A 21267-nucleotide genomic window follows, 5' to 3' on the forward strand; every position below is an offset into this window, starting at 1 on the left:
GACAACCGCAGGATTTCGCCGGGAGTGGGTGCTAATCTGGAAAATTGCACCCGTTCCAGCGAAATCGCGGTAAAATTTCAGCCACAACCACGTTTCACGACCGTGAGACACCTTGATGCATCTAAGGAGAGAGGGAGGGGATCGGAGTTTTCTGAGTTTATGTAATTCGGTTTCGTTTCCTTTGGAATAAAACCTAAGGGTCTACGACAAAGCCACCGAAAGCGTCTTCGGGTTATGGATAGAGGGTCCCTATACCAAGGGTTTCTGCTAAATATGGTTACAATAATTAATAAACAGGGGCGAACAATTGTGCATAAATTAGCATCCGTTGTAGGTTAAAAGGTTTTCCGTACAATTATATAGGCAAGCTTCTCTCCCAAAAGTTGAAGCGAGATGCCGTACTAGTCTTTAAGACGTTTGCATCTCTATGCTAAAAACATTTGAGTATGCAGGCAGCCCGTGGCGTGTAGCCGCAATACGAACTGTGCGTTGCGCTATACCTTATAACTTTAAGCGAACCTCCGTCTCGGTTTTGGGATTGCTGCAGTCCTAAAAGTGTACCGCGGGTACACACTATAAAAAATCGATTTTTTTCTTATTGTCTTGGCCGTCTAGTCTGGCCCAGATCTGGGACTTGTGCGCAATCCATACTATAAAAATTGCGCAGTGCCAATCAGCCAAATTTGTTTCACCATTTTCGAGAAAATGTCAGAGTGTCTAAAATTATACCAAATAGCTCGAAAATCGTTTTTAGATCACCCTAATGCACTCTCTGTGGTGCCACAAACACAGTTTATGGTGCTACGAGAACTTTGGACGATTCAAATTGAAGGCTAAAACCGACTATGGATCAAAAGAACAAAAGACGCATGCATCAACTGAACAAGAAGATTGGTTGGCCAAGGCAGAATAAGGGTGTTATCTGATGCAAGGAAGGGTATACAAAAGAGGAAGAGATTAATCAGGGAGAATCAACAGTTTCTTGTTCACCCATCGCGCCTCTTTAGCATTCCCCCTATTTCTGTCAAAAATTAATCCATGCCTAACGAGGTACACTTTTTTGAGAGAGATATACAAGATCCCGAAAACACTGGAGTGGAAAGAAGATTCTGATAATATCAACTTCAAGGAGTTTTGCATCAATCACTGCTGAGGAGGTGAAAAGGCATTGAGGGATACAAAAAACTTTTCCGCTGCAGGACTAGATGGTGTGTAAAACTTCTGGTGGAAGAAGTTTAATTCTACACACCAACATCTGGCTCGCACATTCATCTTATATATAAAGTCGCAGACGCCCATTCCGCAGTGACTGGTGCTAGCACGCACTATAGTCCTACCGAAAAAAGGCAACTTGTCCAATCGAAAGTATTACTGCCCAATAACTTCTTTTAAACACACTGTATAAGATTTTTACAATGGTCCTAAATGACGTGATTGTTCGAATAATTGATTCTGCGTGGAGCTCTTGTACGAACAGCGTAGCTCGAAAAAAGTGTAGCAAAATGTCGAAAGAACCTGCTAATTGACAGGTACATCTTCAAGGATCCAGCAGCCCATCAACGCGTCCTGTTAAAGGCTGGGATTGACTACCGGTAAACTTTCGATTCAAACTCTCATAGACTTATTATCTGTCCGTTGAAACGTTTGAAGGTTTATCCACGTATAGTGAAATGCATAGAGAGATTGATGCCCATTTGGAAAACCAGATATACTATGTCATCTGGAAAATATCGAGTGCTAACGAACAACGTCACCTTCGATAAGGGCTTCTTTTAGGGCGATACTATGTGTCCTCTGCTTTTTTGATCAAATTTCTGCCTCTCTTCTCGCACTACGAAATTCTTCTGGATACTACTGTGGCGACACTAACGATCGCGAGCATAAGGTCACTCATGTATTCTATACGGATGACCTAAATACCTATGTTTCTGGTAAAAGCAAACTTTAGAGTGCTTCAAATATCGTCAAGCAGTGCACAGGAGAAATTAGTATGGACATTGGATTGGACCAGTATGTCAAAATTCATCTGAAGAAAGGAAAGCTTTTTGGCGTTCCCGAGGGACCTGAGCGTGTGGATATAAGTGTTATTAGACACCTTGAAACTGAAGATATCTATACCTACCGGAGCGTGCCTCAAAGCCGCATCCAGGACACAATGTCAGTGAAGAAGTCTCTCCGAAGCAGATACAAAGATCTTCTTTCGGAATATTCGATCTTTAAATCTGTTGGCGTTGAAGAAGGTATCTGCGACTAACAGTCTTGCCGTTTCGGTTCTACTCTACTCGTTTGGCTACAGTTTAGATCGTTGCAAATGGAAGTGATTCTGAAAATGGCCAGGAACCACGAAATGATTTGCATTTAATTGTCAGGGAGTTTCCAACGATAGGTACAAAGCGTGTAATGCGCACGATGAGTACCTAGAACTCATACTATCTGGGCCTCCCACGCACGCGGAAACTACGTATCTCTACAGACATAATGCGGCCCTAAGAGTGCTTTATTACCATCTTTGTGGCTCTTACGGCTTTGGCCGCAGCCCTGCTGAACACTTCGAGGGAGATACAGTAAATTGTCCTGACATCGTTCTCCAAGACTTCGAGAAACGAAATATGTTCGTGATCGAATTTTCGGCTCCGGCCGACTACAACATTACTGCTAAGAAAAAGCATAAAGAGGAGAGGTATCAAGAACTCAAAAAGGAGATGCAATGACTGTATCCAAAATATTCGGTTAAAGTAATTTTCCTTTTGATCGGTACTCTCTGAATTGCGAAGCTATAATTGATTCTTAACCTTCAAGCCATACCAGCGTTTCAAAAATATGCCAAGGCACTTGCGAGATGCTTGCATAAAGCTCTCATTCTTAGATCGCTTTCTATCCTCAAGACACGCGAGGGATTCACCGGTCTGCCTTTGGGATTTCGACGTGTCCTGCGACCATCCGTTTCACAGTGATGGTTGTTTAAACGTTTTTTTAAATTATAACAAAAATAAAATTTTCCCGCTTCGGGTCACTTGCGCTCACTTCCAAGTCACCAGATTAAGCATAGATTCAAGTATGCTTTTCCATCGAAAACCTAAAATTGATATTTCGTACCCTCGTTTACAAACACGCGAATATCTCCAAAACTACGATCAACAGGGTGGGCCACTTCTTATGGAATGTCACATTTAATGACTTGAATTTATAAATTAATTACGATTATTAATACGCGACTTCAATTTTTTTTTCAAGACTCTCCAAAGGTGCGACACTTGGCTCTTATCTTATAGGAACAATATCATTTTGTAAAGATGAAATAGGAAAGAAAGTCGATTGCCACACTTTTAAATACATCCTCTGTGAACCGGCTAAGAAATCCAATTCAAATAGCAAATCAGAGAAAGATTCTACAAAGTGGGACGAATATAATGAAGCTTTAAGGGACCTCAAGTGTAATTGGCTTTCCAAACTCGGTAAGTTTTAATTGATTTTCATAAGGGTAGTTTTAAAAACTTTGTTGGCAGCATTTTAAAAAAAAATTATATTTTTCTGCTTATTTCAAAAACTATTTGTAAGCTTAGAATTTAGATTTAAAAAGTTGTACACGTTCTATTTATTTTCGGGGATTCCTTCGACTTTAAGTACCGTCAATGAGTAAACTGGCCTATCCGTACGAAGATCACAGTGGAAGACCCATCATTGGTTTGTCCTGCTTATTTGTAATTTATGTACCTTTTACCCAGTTTTTTTATAAGGCTACATGAAGAGAAATTGTTCTCCCTCTAGCATGATTCCTCCTAGCATCCTGATAAATTGTGGAATTAAGAGGGCTGGGTACACATCCAAGGGAGGAGTTTGTCTGTGAAAAAAATTGTCTTCAGTTAATCACCGTAGAAATATTTCCAGAAAAAAGGGGAGTCCAGCAATATTTGTTTATTTTATGAATAAACTGTACATCAAAAATGCACATTTTGGACGTTCGTAGACGAATAATAGTCGTTTTTTCTTCTGACCTTGCTGAAATTTTATTACTAATGATTTTTTCTGGGAAAATTTCGCTATACATCAATATCTGTTTGTTTTATAAACTTAAAAATTATAGTCTTGAAAAAAAAGTCTTTGGTTGAAATTTCATTTTATTGGTTGAGAATTTATATACGTTATTGAAAAATTTCTTTGAGGTTAAAAATGAATCTTCTTCGCTAAAAATTTAACTATTCCATTTCTGGTTGGAAATTTAACTATTAAAGTTTTTATTGAGAAATTATCGTACATATATACTTTTAGAATAAACAGTTTTCGACAAAGGTTTAACTGAATTGTTAAAAACTCATATCATTGGTAACAAAATTATTCTAACTACAGCTTACATCGTTGCACATGACAGAGAGCCTCTCCTAAAAATGGTCAGGAAACACGAGATGATAGACAAAGGAGTGTTCCTTTACAAAACGGCGGAGAAGGTGGCCGAGAACATTGGCGTGAATTTTAACATCAGAAGTGAGTAAAGTGCATTAATTCATCTAGACGCCTTACGTCTAAAAGCCCAAGTAAAGAAAGGAGAGGTTGAAAATTCGGTCAACAGCTCCTCGGCGAGAAAATGCACGGCAGCTTTTACAGAAATGTAGAAAGTCAGCCCTTTTGAAAAGATCTAACTTTTGCTTTCTTCAGATAATCCGGACTGAATTCAGATACAGTAGGTTTCATTTTCGGCGATAGGTGTAGAGCGTGTCATACACACGCTGAGTACAAAGAACACATACTATTCAGGTGTCTCACTCACTCGTGAACGACTTACTTCTACAGACATACTGCGGCCCTAAGAGTACTTTTCTACCATCTTTGTCGCTCATATGACGGTTTATTAATAGTTGTACGATATGTGGCTTACAGTTAGTTAAATTAGGGACCTCAGTGTCCTTACACCGAAAAAAATATGTAACTATATTAGTTCAATAATACCTTGGACTAAGACGCTACGCATAAATTAGAACTCTGTAGGTAAAAAAGTCGAACTGGATATCTTTATTTAATTTGTATTTTTATCGGCTTCAGTATAGAACCGACGCTATAACAATACCGAACTAAATAGATTAAGTAAATATTGAAATGGAGCAGTTCTTCATGTAGAACTCGCAACATTCATAAGTTGAATATCCGTTCTTCTAAAGCATCGAGCACACACTGTTCAACTTTTGTATCGGCTACGTAACGAAATTTGAATCACAGCGCGTCGGTAAGATGGAAATTTTGCGATTAAAAAATACTAGACGTGCTTCGTTTAAACAACGAGCAGCTGCGATTCTACTCATGCACAAACGGAGCAGTTTCACGTATGAAATGCTCACATTGAAGTATCAAACGGCGCTAATTCAGGCAAAGCGAACCCCGACCCGTTCAATGATTTCATACGCGCAATCTCTGAGTCTAAACAGCAGTGCGTCGATATCGATATACTCGCTATGCTTCACTACGTTCGACTCTGCTGGTTCGAATGACGACGAACAACGAGGATCCAACGAATCTGTAACGTAGGAGCTTCGCGTGAACATTGCGCTGAGTTGAGGCGCCAGTCAATATGCGTTGGGAAAAATAAACAATCATTATTTAAATATAAAATCTCGCGTGTTCTCAAATTTAAACGGTGCACGTAAATAATTAAAGTAACAAACATCGTTCATAAAATAAAGTGCTAGAGTTAAGGATGATAAACTGTCAAAGTTACGATAATGCTGTTTTGAGATAGTTGCAGATGTAGAACACTATCGGATCAATCAAGGATTCAGTTTGTTCGCAATGCAAACTGCAAGCGGATTGTTAATTTAACCTGGTATGTTCTGCGTTTGCAGGTTGAGCAAAACTGCCTTTTGCGGTACAATATACAAATACGTGCGTCTAAATTTTTGAAGACTTCATGGTGCATACGATACTTTGTGCAAAGGATGTTTGGGGTCAATGTATTATACTTGCTAAAGCATTCGATTCGACTCGGCGCTTAGCGCATGTGCTACAAAACAGAATCCAGTTTTTTACGCAATAGCGCATGAGTACCAAGCGGCAATGTTGACTTTGCCGTCCACGTACTACAAATCTCCCACCCTAGCAATCACCCATTAGAGCCTATGCAACCAATCTTCCCGGAATGACACGGAAAACGTGCCTCCTTTCCACAAAATTAATTAATTTTTAAAAATAATAATTTTTAGTTGTTTTGTTGAAAAAATGAACTTTATTTAAACATTATTTTTTTGTATCATTATTAGTGACAAATGGTGATTTGACGACCTGCGTGCGCAGGAATGTGTACTAGGTAATTTAATACGTATTCTAAAAGAACTTTCAAAAATTCAAATTTTTCCGACACCCAAAATAACTCTCAAAGGTGAATTGACGATCCGTATACACCTGATCGTGACCAAGTCCTTTCAAACGTCATCTACGAGAACTTTAAAAAAATCTAAATTTGGTCAATAACCAAAACAATTAGAAGTGGTAAGTCGACGAGCCGTGTGCGTCGGATCGCGCACCAGGACATTTAAAAGGTCATCTACGAGAACTTTTTGGAAATTTAAATTTGTTCTATAACCCAAACAATTACAAATGGTTAGACGACGACCCGGATACGCAGGATCGTGCACCAGGTAGTTTAATGCGAATTCTACAAGAACATTTTCAAAATTCAAATTTTGCCGACACTAAAAATGACTACCAATGATGAAGAGATGACCTGAGTGTGCCGGATCTTGAACAGGGTCATTTAAAACGTCATCTACGAGAACTTTTTTGTAATTTAAATTTTGTCCATAACCAAAACAATTATAAATGGCAAGTCGACAATCGGCTTGTATTTTGCATTACGAACAATCTAAATCTTCATTCAATCAGATGGCGTTCCTTGATTGATCCGATAGTGTTCTATATCTGCAACTATCTCAATACAGCATTATCGTAGCTTTGACCGTTCATCATCCTTAACTCTCGCACTTCACTTTGCCTGAATTAGCGCCGTTTGAGGCTTCAATGTGAGCATTTCATACGTGAAACTGCTCCGTTTGCGCATGATTAGAATCGCTGCTGTTCGTTGTTTAAAAGAAGCGCGTCTAGTATTTTGAATCGTGAAAGTTCTATCTTACCGACGCACTGTGATTCAGATTTAGTTACGTACCCGATACAAAAGTGGAACAGTGTATGTTTCGACGCTTTAGAACAGCTGATCTTCAACTTATGAATGTTACGAGTTCTACATGAAGAACTGCTCAATTTTGGTACTTACTTAAACGATATAATTCGGTGTTGCTACAGCGTCGTTTCTATACTCAAACCGATAAAACGACAAATTAAATGAAGAGATCCAGTTCGAATTTTTTACCTACTGAGTTGTAATTTATTCGAAGCGTATTAGTCCAAGGTATTATTGAACTAATATAGTTACATTTTTTTCGGTGTATGATCCTCAGATATAAGTTTGGTAGACCCTAAACTTGCTGGGCCGCGATAAAGGGTAAGCATTGTAGTGACTAAACAATGAAGGCTTGTCAACTGTCTATTTAACTACTTTGCCACTAAGATCGTTAGATTTTTGCGTTAAGTTTACTGCTTGCTGACCTTTCATGGGCACCTTCTCTGTTAGCTTTTTCAAATGATTATACTTTATCGTGAAGAAGCGATCTGTGCTCTTCATTTTTTAAATTATTGAAAGAATTATTACAGTTCAAGATATTATGGTTCGAAAGTAGGGGAACTTTGATCTGTCATATTTTCAATTACAAAAATATATTTTTTAATTCGTTACAGAAAACCCTAGCTTCTTCTTTTATAACCTCAGATATAATACGTAAGTCCTAATGTTTAAAATACTTTCGGATAATAATATATTGTGGATCAAAGAAGCGAAATAGTCTTTTACGGCTGAGCGTAAGTTTACAAGAACGAGGTGCAGCCGAGCCATAGCTCTCACATTTTATATGAGTTTAAAGAAACACGTACTGCGCAGAACAGTGATTGTGGGCGAGGTAATTAATGTGCATGTGCAAGCATACGCCATGACTGCCAAAGTACAATTTCTTTGCCCTGTATCCAGCCCTCTTAAGATAACTAATTCTGCAACTTTTACCATATATCTGTGATTTTTAAAACTATATTTTTATACTTATCCTAAGTTTGTTCCGTCAAAGAAAAAAAATGTTTTGTTTAAAAAACGCGTGAGTTTTCTCCAATGATGGAAATTTTCTGGAATTATTTGTTGTTGTAAATTTCACTACTCAGACACCGTCAAATGCTATACTTTTAGTAAAAACAATTATGTGGCCCAATTTGAATGTAACAATGTTGCTTATTTTTTTAGATAAGGAAATGTTTAAATGAATTGTTTATTTTGGGAACAGAACCGGGTGAACATGCTCACAAATTGTACGTGGAGTTGAAGTCAGACTTTCCAGATCACTTACCAGTTTATACTGCCATGTTGTCGTCATTGGATATAACGGAAGCCAGGCGTCACGTTCCCCATAACGATTTGCCAGATACGTCGCTAAATTATGCGAATCAGATGCTGGGTGTCGCTGACAAAGTTTTAGGAAGCGTGGATCAGGACAAATTATTAGCATATTTCGGCGCAAAGAGTGATCAGCGACCAGATGCTGCCAAAGTTAAGTCGACAATGGAGAAGCAAAAAAACTGTCTAGTCGAGGCATTGGTAAAGAAAGGCTGTGCCTTATCTCGACTCTATGTCGGCAGAACGAAAGTTGAGGGGGAAGGTCCGAATAAGGAACTTCTTGATAGTTTCTTGGAAGTGTGGAAAGAAGTTCAGAAGTTTGCAGAACCTACTGACATCAAGGTAAGTTATTCTTATATATTTGGAGGAAGTAAATATTTAATTTTAAATCAAATGACGTCATCCTTGACAGCAATTTCGAATACTTATTATTGCGCTGCAGAACGACCAGTACGGATACCATTTAATAAGTTATTTTTATTTTCAATTAAACTATCTCACTCTACTGACTGGTTAGAAAATTCTCCTTACTATGTTTGCAATAAAAAATCGTGGTAAGTTTGATAGCGCAGTTAAATCTATTGCGTTGGAACTTATTACTAAATGTGAGTTTTAAAAACATTTGAAAAATTTTAAGTATGTCAAAATTCAAATAAAACCTTCTAATAAATAAACTTGATGGAAAAAACAAAGCCTTGAAATATTCTTCCACCTACAGCTAAATTGTGAAGTTTTTAGAGAATTTTTAAACGTAGCAGCTAGTTAAAAAATTTAATAGGATGACACTATATTTTGAATCGTACAGAAATATAACAATATAACAATTTTAAAATAATTTAAAGCATGTACCTTGTCGGGAGAGGGATTCATCTCGAAGGATATTTATTTCAACATTCTTGTTGGAAATCACAATAGAATAAAAAAATCAAAGATTTAGTATCATGAAAATCAGATTAAGATTACTTTGCAAGATTTTAGAAATATTAAGATTCAGCGACTCGAAACCCGTTGAAAATAGTTTCAAATATCACCAGGGATTTTGGAAACCTTTCAAATCTTACACAATCATCGCGACTTTTGAAAGGATCTTTGAAACATCTTATGAAATCCATCGAGTTACAATGATTGATCTGGCATCTTATTTTGCGGTCAAACAAAAATACCGATTAATAAGATAACAACATGTGTTGATTGTTGGTCTATGCATATTGGAAAGGGGTTTCACTTTCAATAAAATTACAATATAACAGCGATAAAAGGCGCACTCCAAACTACACCAGACTCGTAATTTTCTACCTGCAACATCATCGTGAGAAATTTCAAACATCGTATTAAATTAAGTCATAATAGTTGTTTGCCGTAGAAGGTCATCCACGACTAGAGACCAGACTCTGAGGAACAGAGTTTTACGAAGTATCTTGTGTAAATTTCCTATTCTTGCTTACCTTCTAGGACATAAGGAACAGGAGCGGATAACGTATACGTTCCGCTTGTGTCGGAATTGGTTGTTTTAAGGAGCCATGATCGTAGCTGCTAGAGCCTACAACTTCTCTCATAATAAATAATAATAATAATAATAATGGTATATAACTGCAGTCCGTTGTAGAGAATGATCAGTGTAAGATCTAATGGAATTTCTCGTTTTTCACCACTCAACGTATCAGTGCTACAAAGCCTGTTATTGTCCTCCAAGATCTAAAGACCAAGATAATTCACGTGATTGAATCCGCGGCATCAGCCGATGGTAATATCATGGCAAAGGGAGAATAAAAAAGGCGAAATATTAGGCTTCTTTTGTGAGCTGAGCGGGCTGTACCAAGGCTATAAAGTACATCTTGTTTTCATAATCGGTTGCCTTAGAGGCATGAAAGCCTGATTTCTCAGCCAACTCAACAAAATTCCGGCTTGCCAGCATCAGGCTAAGACGATCGCAAGTCAGATGCAAAAAGCTGTTCTTGTGGGATCACTGCATTTGGTCCATCAACACTGTTCCTCCTAACATTGTACAAAGGTTGGTAACTCTAAAAAAGTATCCAAGGTGAAACCTTCACCTTCAACTGTGCCGTCTGCCGCGTAAGGACATTCGCGGCTAGAGACCACACTATAAGGAACAGAGTTGTACGAAGTATCTTGCGTAAATATCCCGTTCTTGCTTACCTTCTAGGATAGAAGGAGCAGGAGTGGATGACGTACACGTTCCAGTTGCGTCGGGATTGGTTACATTAAGGAACCATGATGGTATCTTCTGGAGCCTACAACGTCTCTCATAATTTTAAAATTGTATACCTACAACATCGTTGCAGAAGGTTTCAAGCATCGTAATAAATTAACTTATAACTTCCTAATATCATCAGTCCATTGACTTATTCCGTGGCTATGATGTGTAACCGGGTACACCCGACTAAAAGTTTAAAATAATAATAAGGTGTTCTTGCGTTGGTTTCCCATGCCAAACAGGCAGATAAGGTAGAGGAAAGGGCCTGAGAAGAACACCAAAACCGGTAAATAATATTGGAGAGTATTTTAAAGATTTTGAAACGCTTGTCGCTTCCCCAGGATGGTTGAGGCGCCCCTGTAGCCGCTGCTGGGGGCCACAGCATGCGGGTAGGTGGTGATGGTGAGCTGCGAGATTGTCAGACAGATCTCACTAGTCAAACAGCTGGCCATGAAGAATATTTGCAACAAACGGTAAGCAGGGGGACATCAACTGTGCCTGCTGAGGATGCTTTGGCTAGCTTTAACTATTTGAAGACAATCACCTCTACAGAAATACTTTGGGAGAGCATCAAGTGGGATACCACAATGAAAGAGGAATTCGTTGCGTCTCTACTACGAAAGTGGTCCGGACATGGCGCACAACTTCTGGTACCAGTACCTAGATTGTGCATCATGCGTTGGCAACGTATTTTCAGAACATCATTCCACTCCAAGATCTGATGCCAGCCTTTATGCTCCAGGATACTACGTATATGTTACCTAATAAACCAGACGCTAAAAATCCGTATGAATTTTGACTGATAACCTGTTTTCCTACTATTTATCAATATCGTACAGCTAACATTGCAGTTAAGGTATATTCTCATTGCGATGAGAACGCCATCCTTACAGAAGAACAAAAACGACTTTGTAAAAACTCGCGACGTATTAAATATATAGTCACTATACACACTGTTGCCATGATTTAAGCTCGTAAGCATTGCAGGATCTTACACATGGCATACATTGACTACGAGAAAGCGCTTCCTTCCGTGATGCATAACTATATGCTTGAAGTCTGAAAACTTTGCAAAATCTGCCCACGCATCATTGACTTTCTAACTCATGCGATGAGGCTTTTGGGTACGAGAATCAAGTATTTTGATCATGGGTTCAGAATACATAATAATAAGGATGATCATCAAGTGACCCATCTTCTGTACATGGATGACCTAAAACTGTACGGTAGTTCAGCGCAGAAAATGCAGCAAGTAATTGATGTCACATAGCAGTTTTCCACTGATATCCACATGGAGTTCGGACTAGATAAATGCAGAGAAGTGCATTTAACCAGAGGGGAATTAGGGACTGCAGAGTTAGAGAACTAGTTCGAGAATGACATCGAGGCAATGACTGGGGCGATTCATATAAATATCTGGGTATTCTTGAATCTAAGGGTATTCAACATACGATAGTTAAGAAAAGTCTAAGAACAGACTTCACTCCGAGACTCACAATGATTATGAATGGTTTACTCAACTCGGCCAACAAAATCAGGGCAATAAACACCTATACCATCCCTGTCCTCGCGTACTCATTCGTGCTCTTCAAATTGTCTAACACCGACCTTGAATAGTTAAACCGAATCGTCCGCGTACAAATGACGAAACACTGAATGGACCATCTGTAAAGCGGATCTTGACTACACGCCCTTGAATTTGTCCTCAGAGGAGGCCTAAAATATCAGGGTAGATATCATAGAGGAATTAAAAACGCAATGGATTCAGAAAGCCATCTGCGGCGACCACTTCAAAAATTCAGATCAACATGAAGTTGATAGTGAGGCATCCATTATTTGGCTGAAAAATGGTGTTCTGTATCCAGAAATGGAAGAATTCGTCACTGCGATACAGGACAAGGTTGTCAGCACCAGAAGTGATCGCAAACACGTGTTGCATCAAGGCGTGGTTGACCGGTGACGATTATGTGGAGATACCAACGAATCCATCGAGTACATCATTGAAAGCTGTCGCGTAATGTTTCAAAGAGAATAAACCCATACACATAATGATGTGGCGGGCATTTTACATCAACAACTTGCCCTAAACCTACGACTTTTAACAGAATGGGCGCCTTTTCTATAGATACACTCCGATGAGCTGTTTAGAAAACGAAGATTGCATCTTACATTGGGATGTTACTATCCAAACGGATGATTTCATCCGAGCCAATTGACTTGTCATGAAGTAATGATCATATGGAGAAATGTGAATAATGCATCTATTCATCCTATTGTGATTTCGACTACAGGCAATGTACACGAAAGATGCATTGAACATCTTGAACATTTAGGGGTCAGTAGGGTATGTCAGCAGCTCAGAAGTTCGTTTTATTAAACACTAGTCGCTTTATGAGAAACTTTCTTGGCCATCAGGCAGCAAGCGACTGAATACCTGTGGAGTGGAAAATGGTAGCTCTAAGAAAATATCCAGATGTGACTGTTGTTACCTCAGTCACTTGACTTAGTCCGTGGCTTTTACGTAAAACCGGTTTCACCCGAGTAAAAGTTAAACAAAAAAAATACTGAATTCACTCATTCTTTTTTTTGTGTTTATTTATATTGGAGCTCATATGCTTCTGTTCGTTTTTCGCCTGCTTTTCACCTAACGACTTTTTCTATCTTGTTATCAGGACTGTTTTTTAGTATACATCAGTTTCACATTTTTTAAGCCATTGTATTCCCACACTCTCATCTGAATTATTTATCATAGATTTTTAAGTTATTAAATTTTAAACTTTATATTAAAATGGGTGTATTTTTAAAAGCAAGCATGAGGCTAGTACACACATTATTGTACATCTGTAGAGACCCTTCGTCGAAAAGCGAATCTTTAACCGGTTTTTAAGCAATTTTGGATCAATATACCGCCAACTACAACATCCTTTATTCTTAATGGTTTAATTTGAATTAATTCATTTTGAAAGTTTTCTATTAGAAATTATATAATTTTTAAGGGCTTTCGAGTTTTGAATGCGCAATTCTAAAATTGTTTAGTTTCTAAGGCTTTGAAACTAATATTGCTTAGATTCAAAAGGCTAAATTCGACAATATTTCTATTGAAATTATTTTATTTTTAAATGCTCAATCATAAGCGTTTCAAAATTTTAAATATAGAATTATTTATTTTAGTGTTGCTGAAGTGTTACAAATGATTTCAAGTGTACAATTCCTTATGCTTTTTTGACTTATTACATATTTGACAGACATTAGAGTTAAACTAGTTTAGTTTTGTATGCTTCGAATTTCCACAATGTTGTAGGCGACTACTTTAAAATTGTGCAATTTGGAAGGTTTTATTTAGAAATAAGTCTCTAAGTTTGAAGTCTTTGCAGGAATTAACTTGAGTACGTTCAATATTTCTTAACTGTCCCAGTTTAAACATTGATTGAGCTATACGGACATAAACTTCGGTAAAGAGTGCTCCTATTGGATTTGGATGGTAGCTTATAAATAAAATACTTTGTCGTTGGGACAACAAACCTGCCGAGGGTGATGGTACAAAATGGAGATCAAAAATAAATTTGACATTTTTAACTAAGGATTCCTCTTTTCTTTTCTTTTTACTGAAAGGAAAGCTTAAGATCTGCCCTTGACATTTCGTCAGGTTAAAAAATCAAAATTTTATTATTTAATAAACTTGCTAGGTTTAGTACAGATTTTATCTTATGGCTTTTTAAATTTCAATTTAAAAAATGTTCTTACTACTGTTACGATATGGGCCTTCATATCCTTTCTATCGAATATAAGTATTATTAAGTACCTAAAAAAATATTTAATAATTGGAAAATTACCAGAATCTTTTTTTTTTTATATTAGAGGCCACTACGAAATTTAGATCGAGGATTTGACTGGTAATAAGAAACTTTTAAATACTATTAATCAAACAAAATTTAATACGCTGATTTTGTATTTATTAATATGCTTGCAGCTTTCAGAGTAAATAAAATAATTGTTAAAAGAATCTCGTCCACGATAACTAAAATTATTTCCAAACTAAAAAAAAATATTTGACGCGAAAACATAATAATTATATGTAAAAATTATAATATAATTTAAGTTACGATAAGGATTTAAAAATATGAAAATACAGTGAAACACTTGAATTACCCTCCCTTCTATAGCCCTGCGGAGAATTGACGCCGCGTCGCAGGTAGGTGTAACAGGAGCTGCGCGGAGTCTGTGGTTGTCACTCAGGCCAGGACTCAGGCGTGATATAACAAAACCGGAGCAGGCTATAATGAGTTATTTCCTACCCATCGCCAGCCTCAAAATCAGCGCTAGCGAAGAGTTTCACTGTATATCTTTAATAAAACGATTAAAATACTCGTTTCAAGATACGTAAATTTGCATGTACAGAAGTTTCCCTGAACATTCATGGAACATTTTAATTGTATGTACGGAGAATGCCGAAAAATGTTCCAGGGATGTTCCCGGATGTAGATAAATGTAAGACAATCCAGGAAGTTTCGAGAAATATTGTTGAACATTTGCGCATTATACGTGTGCGTTTAACTTCAACATGGGCGTCACACTACAGCTGCCCACCCCCCATTTATTGAGTTTTTGTAACCGGGATTTGGTCGGCGTCTGTATTTCTGTCTGTATGTATGGTTACCTGAATATTATAGCCACGCTAACTTTTGAATGATTTGTCCAATGGAGTCAGCCTTTGATATACTTCTTAATGTTACTTTTTCTTTATTCATAAGGTGTCCCCTAAGGGTTCACATGACTTCCATTCCTTACAATATTATCCTTTCTGTATATATACAATTATTTTCAACTATTTGCATAAAGTCTTATATCTAGTTCCTTATTTCTATTTCCTGCGATAGCGTAATTTAGGACTTAATTGCAAACGAGTGAGCCCGTGAACGAAAGCGAGAGAGAGAGAGAGAGAGCATAAGAACACAAAAGCATCTTAGTCTACTGAACTTTTACTTTACCATTACTTACCATTTTTACGCTTCTAATCTATGCGACTTCTGTTTCCTTTTTCTTTCACTTTTTTATACCTCCATTTACCTTTTTTTACGTGCATTCTTTCATTCTCTCTCATTCGCTCCTCTAGCACCCTCAAACTTCTTCATCCATTCTTCTTCTAATCCATCTTGCCCTAGAATCTTAACTAGATTTTCTGGCCAGCTTTCTTTATATTCCATTCCTCTCCTACATCCTTCCCATATAGGCTCCAATGTTTCCTCCTCCCATTCACATATTCTACACTTTCTATTCTCTTCTTTTTCCCAGTACATCCCCTCCCTTACCTCGTTTCCCAATCTAAATCATGCTATTCTGGTCCACCTACTCTCTCCCCATCCTTTTTCTAAATACTTTAGCACCCCTTCCTTTTTTATCATCTTATACCATTTATTGTATTTTAATTTCTCAATCGCTCCCTATCTTTATATTAATTGTCTTTCCCTCTCCCTTTTTCCAATTCTTCATAGTTTACTCCAGTCCCGTCTTCTATTTCTCTATCATTGAAGAACTCCCTCCTTTCTTCTTCCCACCTCGTTAATTCGATCGCCCTCCCTCTCCTCTCTTCTACCTCCATCAAACACTTTCTCGCCAACTCCCCTCCCTTTCCCTCCCTCAGCTTCGTCTCAAATTTCCATGCCCTCTTTCGCGCTCTCAAAGTTAACTTATCCCTTTGTGTTTCTTCTCTCACCATATATCTTGGCGTCCTCCAGTATGTCCCTAGTGTCCATCTTATATACCCTTGAAATGTCCTCTTCCTCATCTCTTTCTCTACCATACTTTCCTCCCTCTGCAACTTTTCTCTCTACTCCTCCTAGGAAATCCAAAAAATATTTCTTCCATTTTATCATTTCAATATCTTGGTTTACTCTTTTTCTTCTTTCTCTTTCTGTATTTACTACCTTCCATACCTCTTCTTCCGTCCTAGCCTTCTCCGCCTCTTCCTCAAACCTTTTATTCTCTTCCTCTTTCTTTTGATAACACAACTCTGTATACTCTTTCTTTTTTTTCCTATAGTCTTCCCCATTACTTTTTTATTTTCTCCACTTTTTTAATTCCTTTCTGACCCCCTTTTTTCTCTTTGCAGTCCTCATCTCACCCACTTCTATTCCCCCTTTACTAACTTCATTTTTGCTTGTGCACTCTAATCTATTTTTATTTCTCCCATCATTTTTCCCATCTCCTCGTCCACATTTCTCTCTCCTATTTTGATATTTCTTATTTTTTCTCTAAACTGTCCTTTTCCTTCCCTTGACCAATCCCCTTTTCCTACACTTTTTACATTTGCTCCCCTTTTACTCATATTGCTATTGCTTTGTTGTCCCTCTAATGTCACTATGAATGGAACGTGATCCGAATCAATAAATTCACCTACCTCTAGTTTCTTGACCTTCTCTCTTACCTCATCATCTACTATCACATAATCAATTACCGTTCCCTATTCACTTCCTGAGCGTGTATATTCTCCTTTTCCATCCCCTTCTATATTTCCGTTAAAGATATACCATCCCAACTCTTCCAAGCTCTTCAACAACTTTTTTCCCTCCCCATTTAGTACCTTATCTTTGGAATTTCTTACTCTCTCTTCTCCCCATTTCCTTCCTCCTCTGTCTCCTGTTCTCGCATTGAAATCCCCACCTATTATCATCCTAATCTCTTCTTTATTTTCTTCAATCATTTCTTTAATCTTCTCTGTTTTTTCCTGCATACCACCGTTCACATAAATCCCCACTACCTTCCACTTCTCTCCTCCCATCATTGTCTCTTCTAATATTACTCCTTCTTGTTGTTCATTCTTGTCTTTCTTATCTTTCCCTGTTATACATTCATTCCTTACTCCCATCACAATTCCTCTAATTGCTCTGCTCTTTTTATTCTTCCTCTTTGCATTTTACAATTGCCATTTGTAACCTCTCGGTAACCTTCCCCTTACTCTTTCCCATCCCTTTTCATGTAGCCGCGTCTCCATCATTATGAGTAAATCCCATTGTTTCAAATTTCTCATAAACTCCCTATTCTTTCTCTCCAATCCTGCTATATTCCATTAAAAAATCTTCCATTCTTCCCTACTTTCGTTTCTCATCTTTTTTTCCTTCTTACTATTTCTTATTTTCCTATCTCCCGTTCCTTCTTCTTCTATTTTCCCAGCACCTCATTTCTTACTATCTGTTCCCTTTCTTCATCCCAATCCCACCATAATCTATCTGTCTGAATTCTCCCATACTTAACCCATGTTCTCTTTCCCTTTTTTCGTTCCCCTTCCGCTATTTTCCTTAATTTATACTGCATCTTGCTTTCTGCTAATGTCAAATCATCTTTTATTCTCTCTGGACTACCATATAATAACCTCTTCTTTGTCATCACCTCCCTCTGATGTTCCCATTTCTTTAGTTTCACCAGCACCATTATCTCCCCTCTTCGCACTTCCCTTTCCCACATTTTGCATTTCCTCTGTCTCTGCCTTATCATCAATCCTTTTTAGTACTTCGTCCACCCCTTTCGTCAGCTCCTTCCCCTCTAATCTTATACCCTTTATCGCTATGTTTAATTTTCTTTCTTCCCTCTCTTTCCTTTCTATTCTTTGTTCTATTATTCTCAGTCTTTCCATCTCCTTATACCCACTATCGCCCCCACCACAATCCCCTTTTGAGCTTTCAAGTTTCTTCATCCTATCTCTCATCTCCTCTATCTTTGTATTAACTTCTTCTTGCTTCTCTAGTTTTTTCTCCAATGACTGTATCCTCTTTTGTAACTTTTCCCTGATTTCTTCCCATTTTTTTATTTCTTCCTTAATTGTAGCCATTTCCCGCCTAATTTTCTTCTCTAATTCCTCTTCCCTTTTCTCCTTCTTTTCTTCATAAATCGCCATTACCTCTATCATCACTTCTCGAATTTCCTTTAGTCTTTCCTATCGCCCAACCCTGCTACTACCAATCGGTCAACACAGTCCTCCCACCCTGTCACAAATCTCCGAACATACTTCCACACAAATCTGTCTCAATCCTCGAAAATATCTACCTCCCCTTTGCAATCTCACAATCCCTCAATTAATCTCTCACATCCACACCCTTCTTCACACTTCCACAATCCACTCACCTAAAATTTCACCACAATATCAGAAAAACTCAGCATCAACAATTTCCACTACTTTACACTTTCATGCCGGAAACGGAAGTCCTCTTAATGTTACTAAAATAATATTTAAGTACGTCAACCACATATTTCTAACAAAAATTATAAAAATGTTCAGTATTTTCAAAATTTAAATTTAAAAAATTAATTTTCAAATTTTAGAAATTTTGTCGAAGTTTCTTATATATGGGCAGAAGACTTGCAAATTATAGAAATAAAACGTTGAATCTCGATGAATAGATTAGGAAATTTCATTATATTCGTCACTCAATATAAAATATATTTAGAAACTATCTAAGTTAAATATTTCGATCAGACAAAAATTCACAAAGTTAAAGCTTTTTCAAAGTGTGAATAACATTTTTTTATGATTTTTATAAATTTTTCTCAAATTTTCTGGTACACGGCAAAAATACTTGCAAATTATCCTAATAACATTTTTAACTTCAATAAAACTTCAAAAAAGTTATATGCTTTTGAACATTTTGAAAATTTGCAACAAAAAAGGAAGAAATTTTTTTTATATAGATTAAGAAAGATCAAATACAATTTCTACTAGATATAAAATATACGTATGTGGAAACAATTCTCATCAAATTTCTTAATTAGAAAAAACTTCTAGAAGTTGGATCATTTTAAAAAATATGCAATTTTTGTTTTTAAGAGATCAGTAAGATTAAAACGTTGTTTTGGTAGATTTTAACAAGATCACAGATTATCTTGATAAAGTTTTTCAATTAGCCACAAATTTTCGAGCGCAAAGCGCAAGTTTCGTAATGAGAATTTAATAGTCAAAGCCGTAGGTGCTTTGAGAACCTACTTTAAAAACAAATCGAAAAAAATGTCAGTTGCAATTTATGGCTGTAATTTCTTTCCTTAATTTATAACCGCGACATACTATTGAATTCCTCACGATTTTAGAAAGGATACGTAAAATTGTAGTAAGGGTTTTCAGTTCTTTCATTATAATTTTTTTAATGTTGATTATGGTGTGCCGTTTTTAAATAATTTTCTGGGAGCCTATAAAATAAATTTCCCCGATTTAAACTGTCTTTTAGTACATAAGGTCCGGCACAAATTTGTAAAAATTTCGATAGAATTTTATTTTCCTTATCGGATTATCCAATAATTTCGCCTTCTTTAAGTTTGATTATTTTATGGATTTTATTGATCGCTTCGGCAGGCCTTCTCACCTTTTTCAAATGTTATCGTGAAACATCTCAATTTTTCTCTCATATTTTGGATCAGTGGGTTTAGAGGAAACCTAAGTCAATTTACTTGAGTTTTTTCGATTTTATATTCATATAAATTTCTATCGGCTTATGTTCTGCCATATTACGGCGTGGTTCGTTCATACATAATGTGAACTCATTTCCACCATGCGCTGTCATTTTATTTTATTAAAGAACGGAAAAAAATGTCGAAAGTTCTCAATCGATTCTTTCTACCATATTACTTTGAGGATGAGCAATTAAAGAGAACACTATCTGAGTATCTTCTTCTTTCACTTTATGTCTCCATAGGTCTGACGTAAATTTCGTTTCGTGATCTGCAATGATATTATCTGGTTTCCCATACTTTGGAACATAATCATTAAAGAATTAATTAATCGCTGCTTTTGACGTCATCCTTCTCAAATAATATAAGCATAGAAATTGACTGAAAGCATTGATCGATAATAATATATACATTTTAACTCAAATTTGAGCTCGATTTCGAAACTAAATGTTTAACGGAAATACAGAAGAAAGGTTTCTGTTTAACGTCAAAATAAATTTTTGTCCTGCTTTTGCAATTAAAACGTTTGCATACCGTTTAGCATGTCGTTTAAAGTGAAGTCTTTCTCTTGAATTATCAGTCCAGATACTCTATCTCTCGCTTGATTAAGCCATTCAAATACGGCAGTGTCTGAAAACACTTCAATATTTTGCAACTATGTATTTACTATGTAAACTTTTACTTTTATTTACTATTGCAACTATGTATTTATGTATTTACGCAACTATGTATACGCGATACACCTCGAAAAACTCTTCAGGTGGGAAGCACACACGTTTTTCCAAATGACGAATTATGCTGTTTCATAACCAGACATGCGAAGAGCTTATGTAACAGAAAATCACGTACTTTTATTGATATTAGATTAACCCTTAAACGGCCAAAACGCCACTACCGCTACACTGCTTTTAAACGGCCAATAACTAAGACTATTCGACACTAGAAAAAATTGAGACACATATATTTTTATTGCTTAAGATCTCCTCTTTCCGACGGTGCCAATGAAATTGCTCAAAAAATTGATTTATTATCCCAAAATGCTGTTTAAACAAAAAAAAACGTGATTTTTCGTGCCTATTTTTTTTTGTGAACCATTTTCCAAAGCTTTTCGAGTCTGTAATTAACCTGGAATCTCACTAACCGG

General features: G+C 36.9%; 1 protein-coding gene across 2 annotated transcripts in view; it reads left to right on the forward strand.

Moving 5' to 3' along the window:
• Positions 1-21267, forward strand: part of LOC117183054 (tripeptidyl-peptidase 2) — a 231525-nt gene that overhangs the window by 179645 nt on the left and 30613 nt on the right. The window contains exons 14-16 of one of the 2 annotated variants that reach the window (XM_033376207.1): positions 3235-3455; positions 3625-3684; positions 8367-8818. In XM_033376207.1, the coding sequence (XP_033232098.1) occupies positions 3235-3455; positions 3625-3684; positions 8367-8818 (733 nt within the window). The remainder of the gene's footprint in view (positions 1-3234; positions 3456-3624; positions 3685-8366; positions 8819-21267) is intronic. The other variant, XM_033376208.1, reaches the window with a different exon arrangement.

The sequence above is a fragment of the Belonocnema kinseyi genome, chromosome 2, assembly GCF_010883055.1.
Source record: "Belonocnema kinseyi isolate 2016_QV_RU_SX_M_011 chromosome 2, B_treatae_v1, whole genome shotgun sequence".
Classification (NCBI taxonomy): Eukaryota; Metazoa; Arthropoda; class Insecta; order Hymenoptera; family Cynipidae; genus Belonocnema; species Belonocnema kinseyi.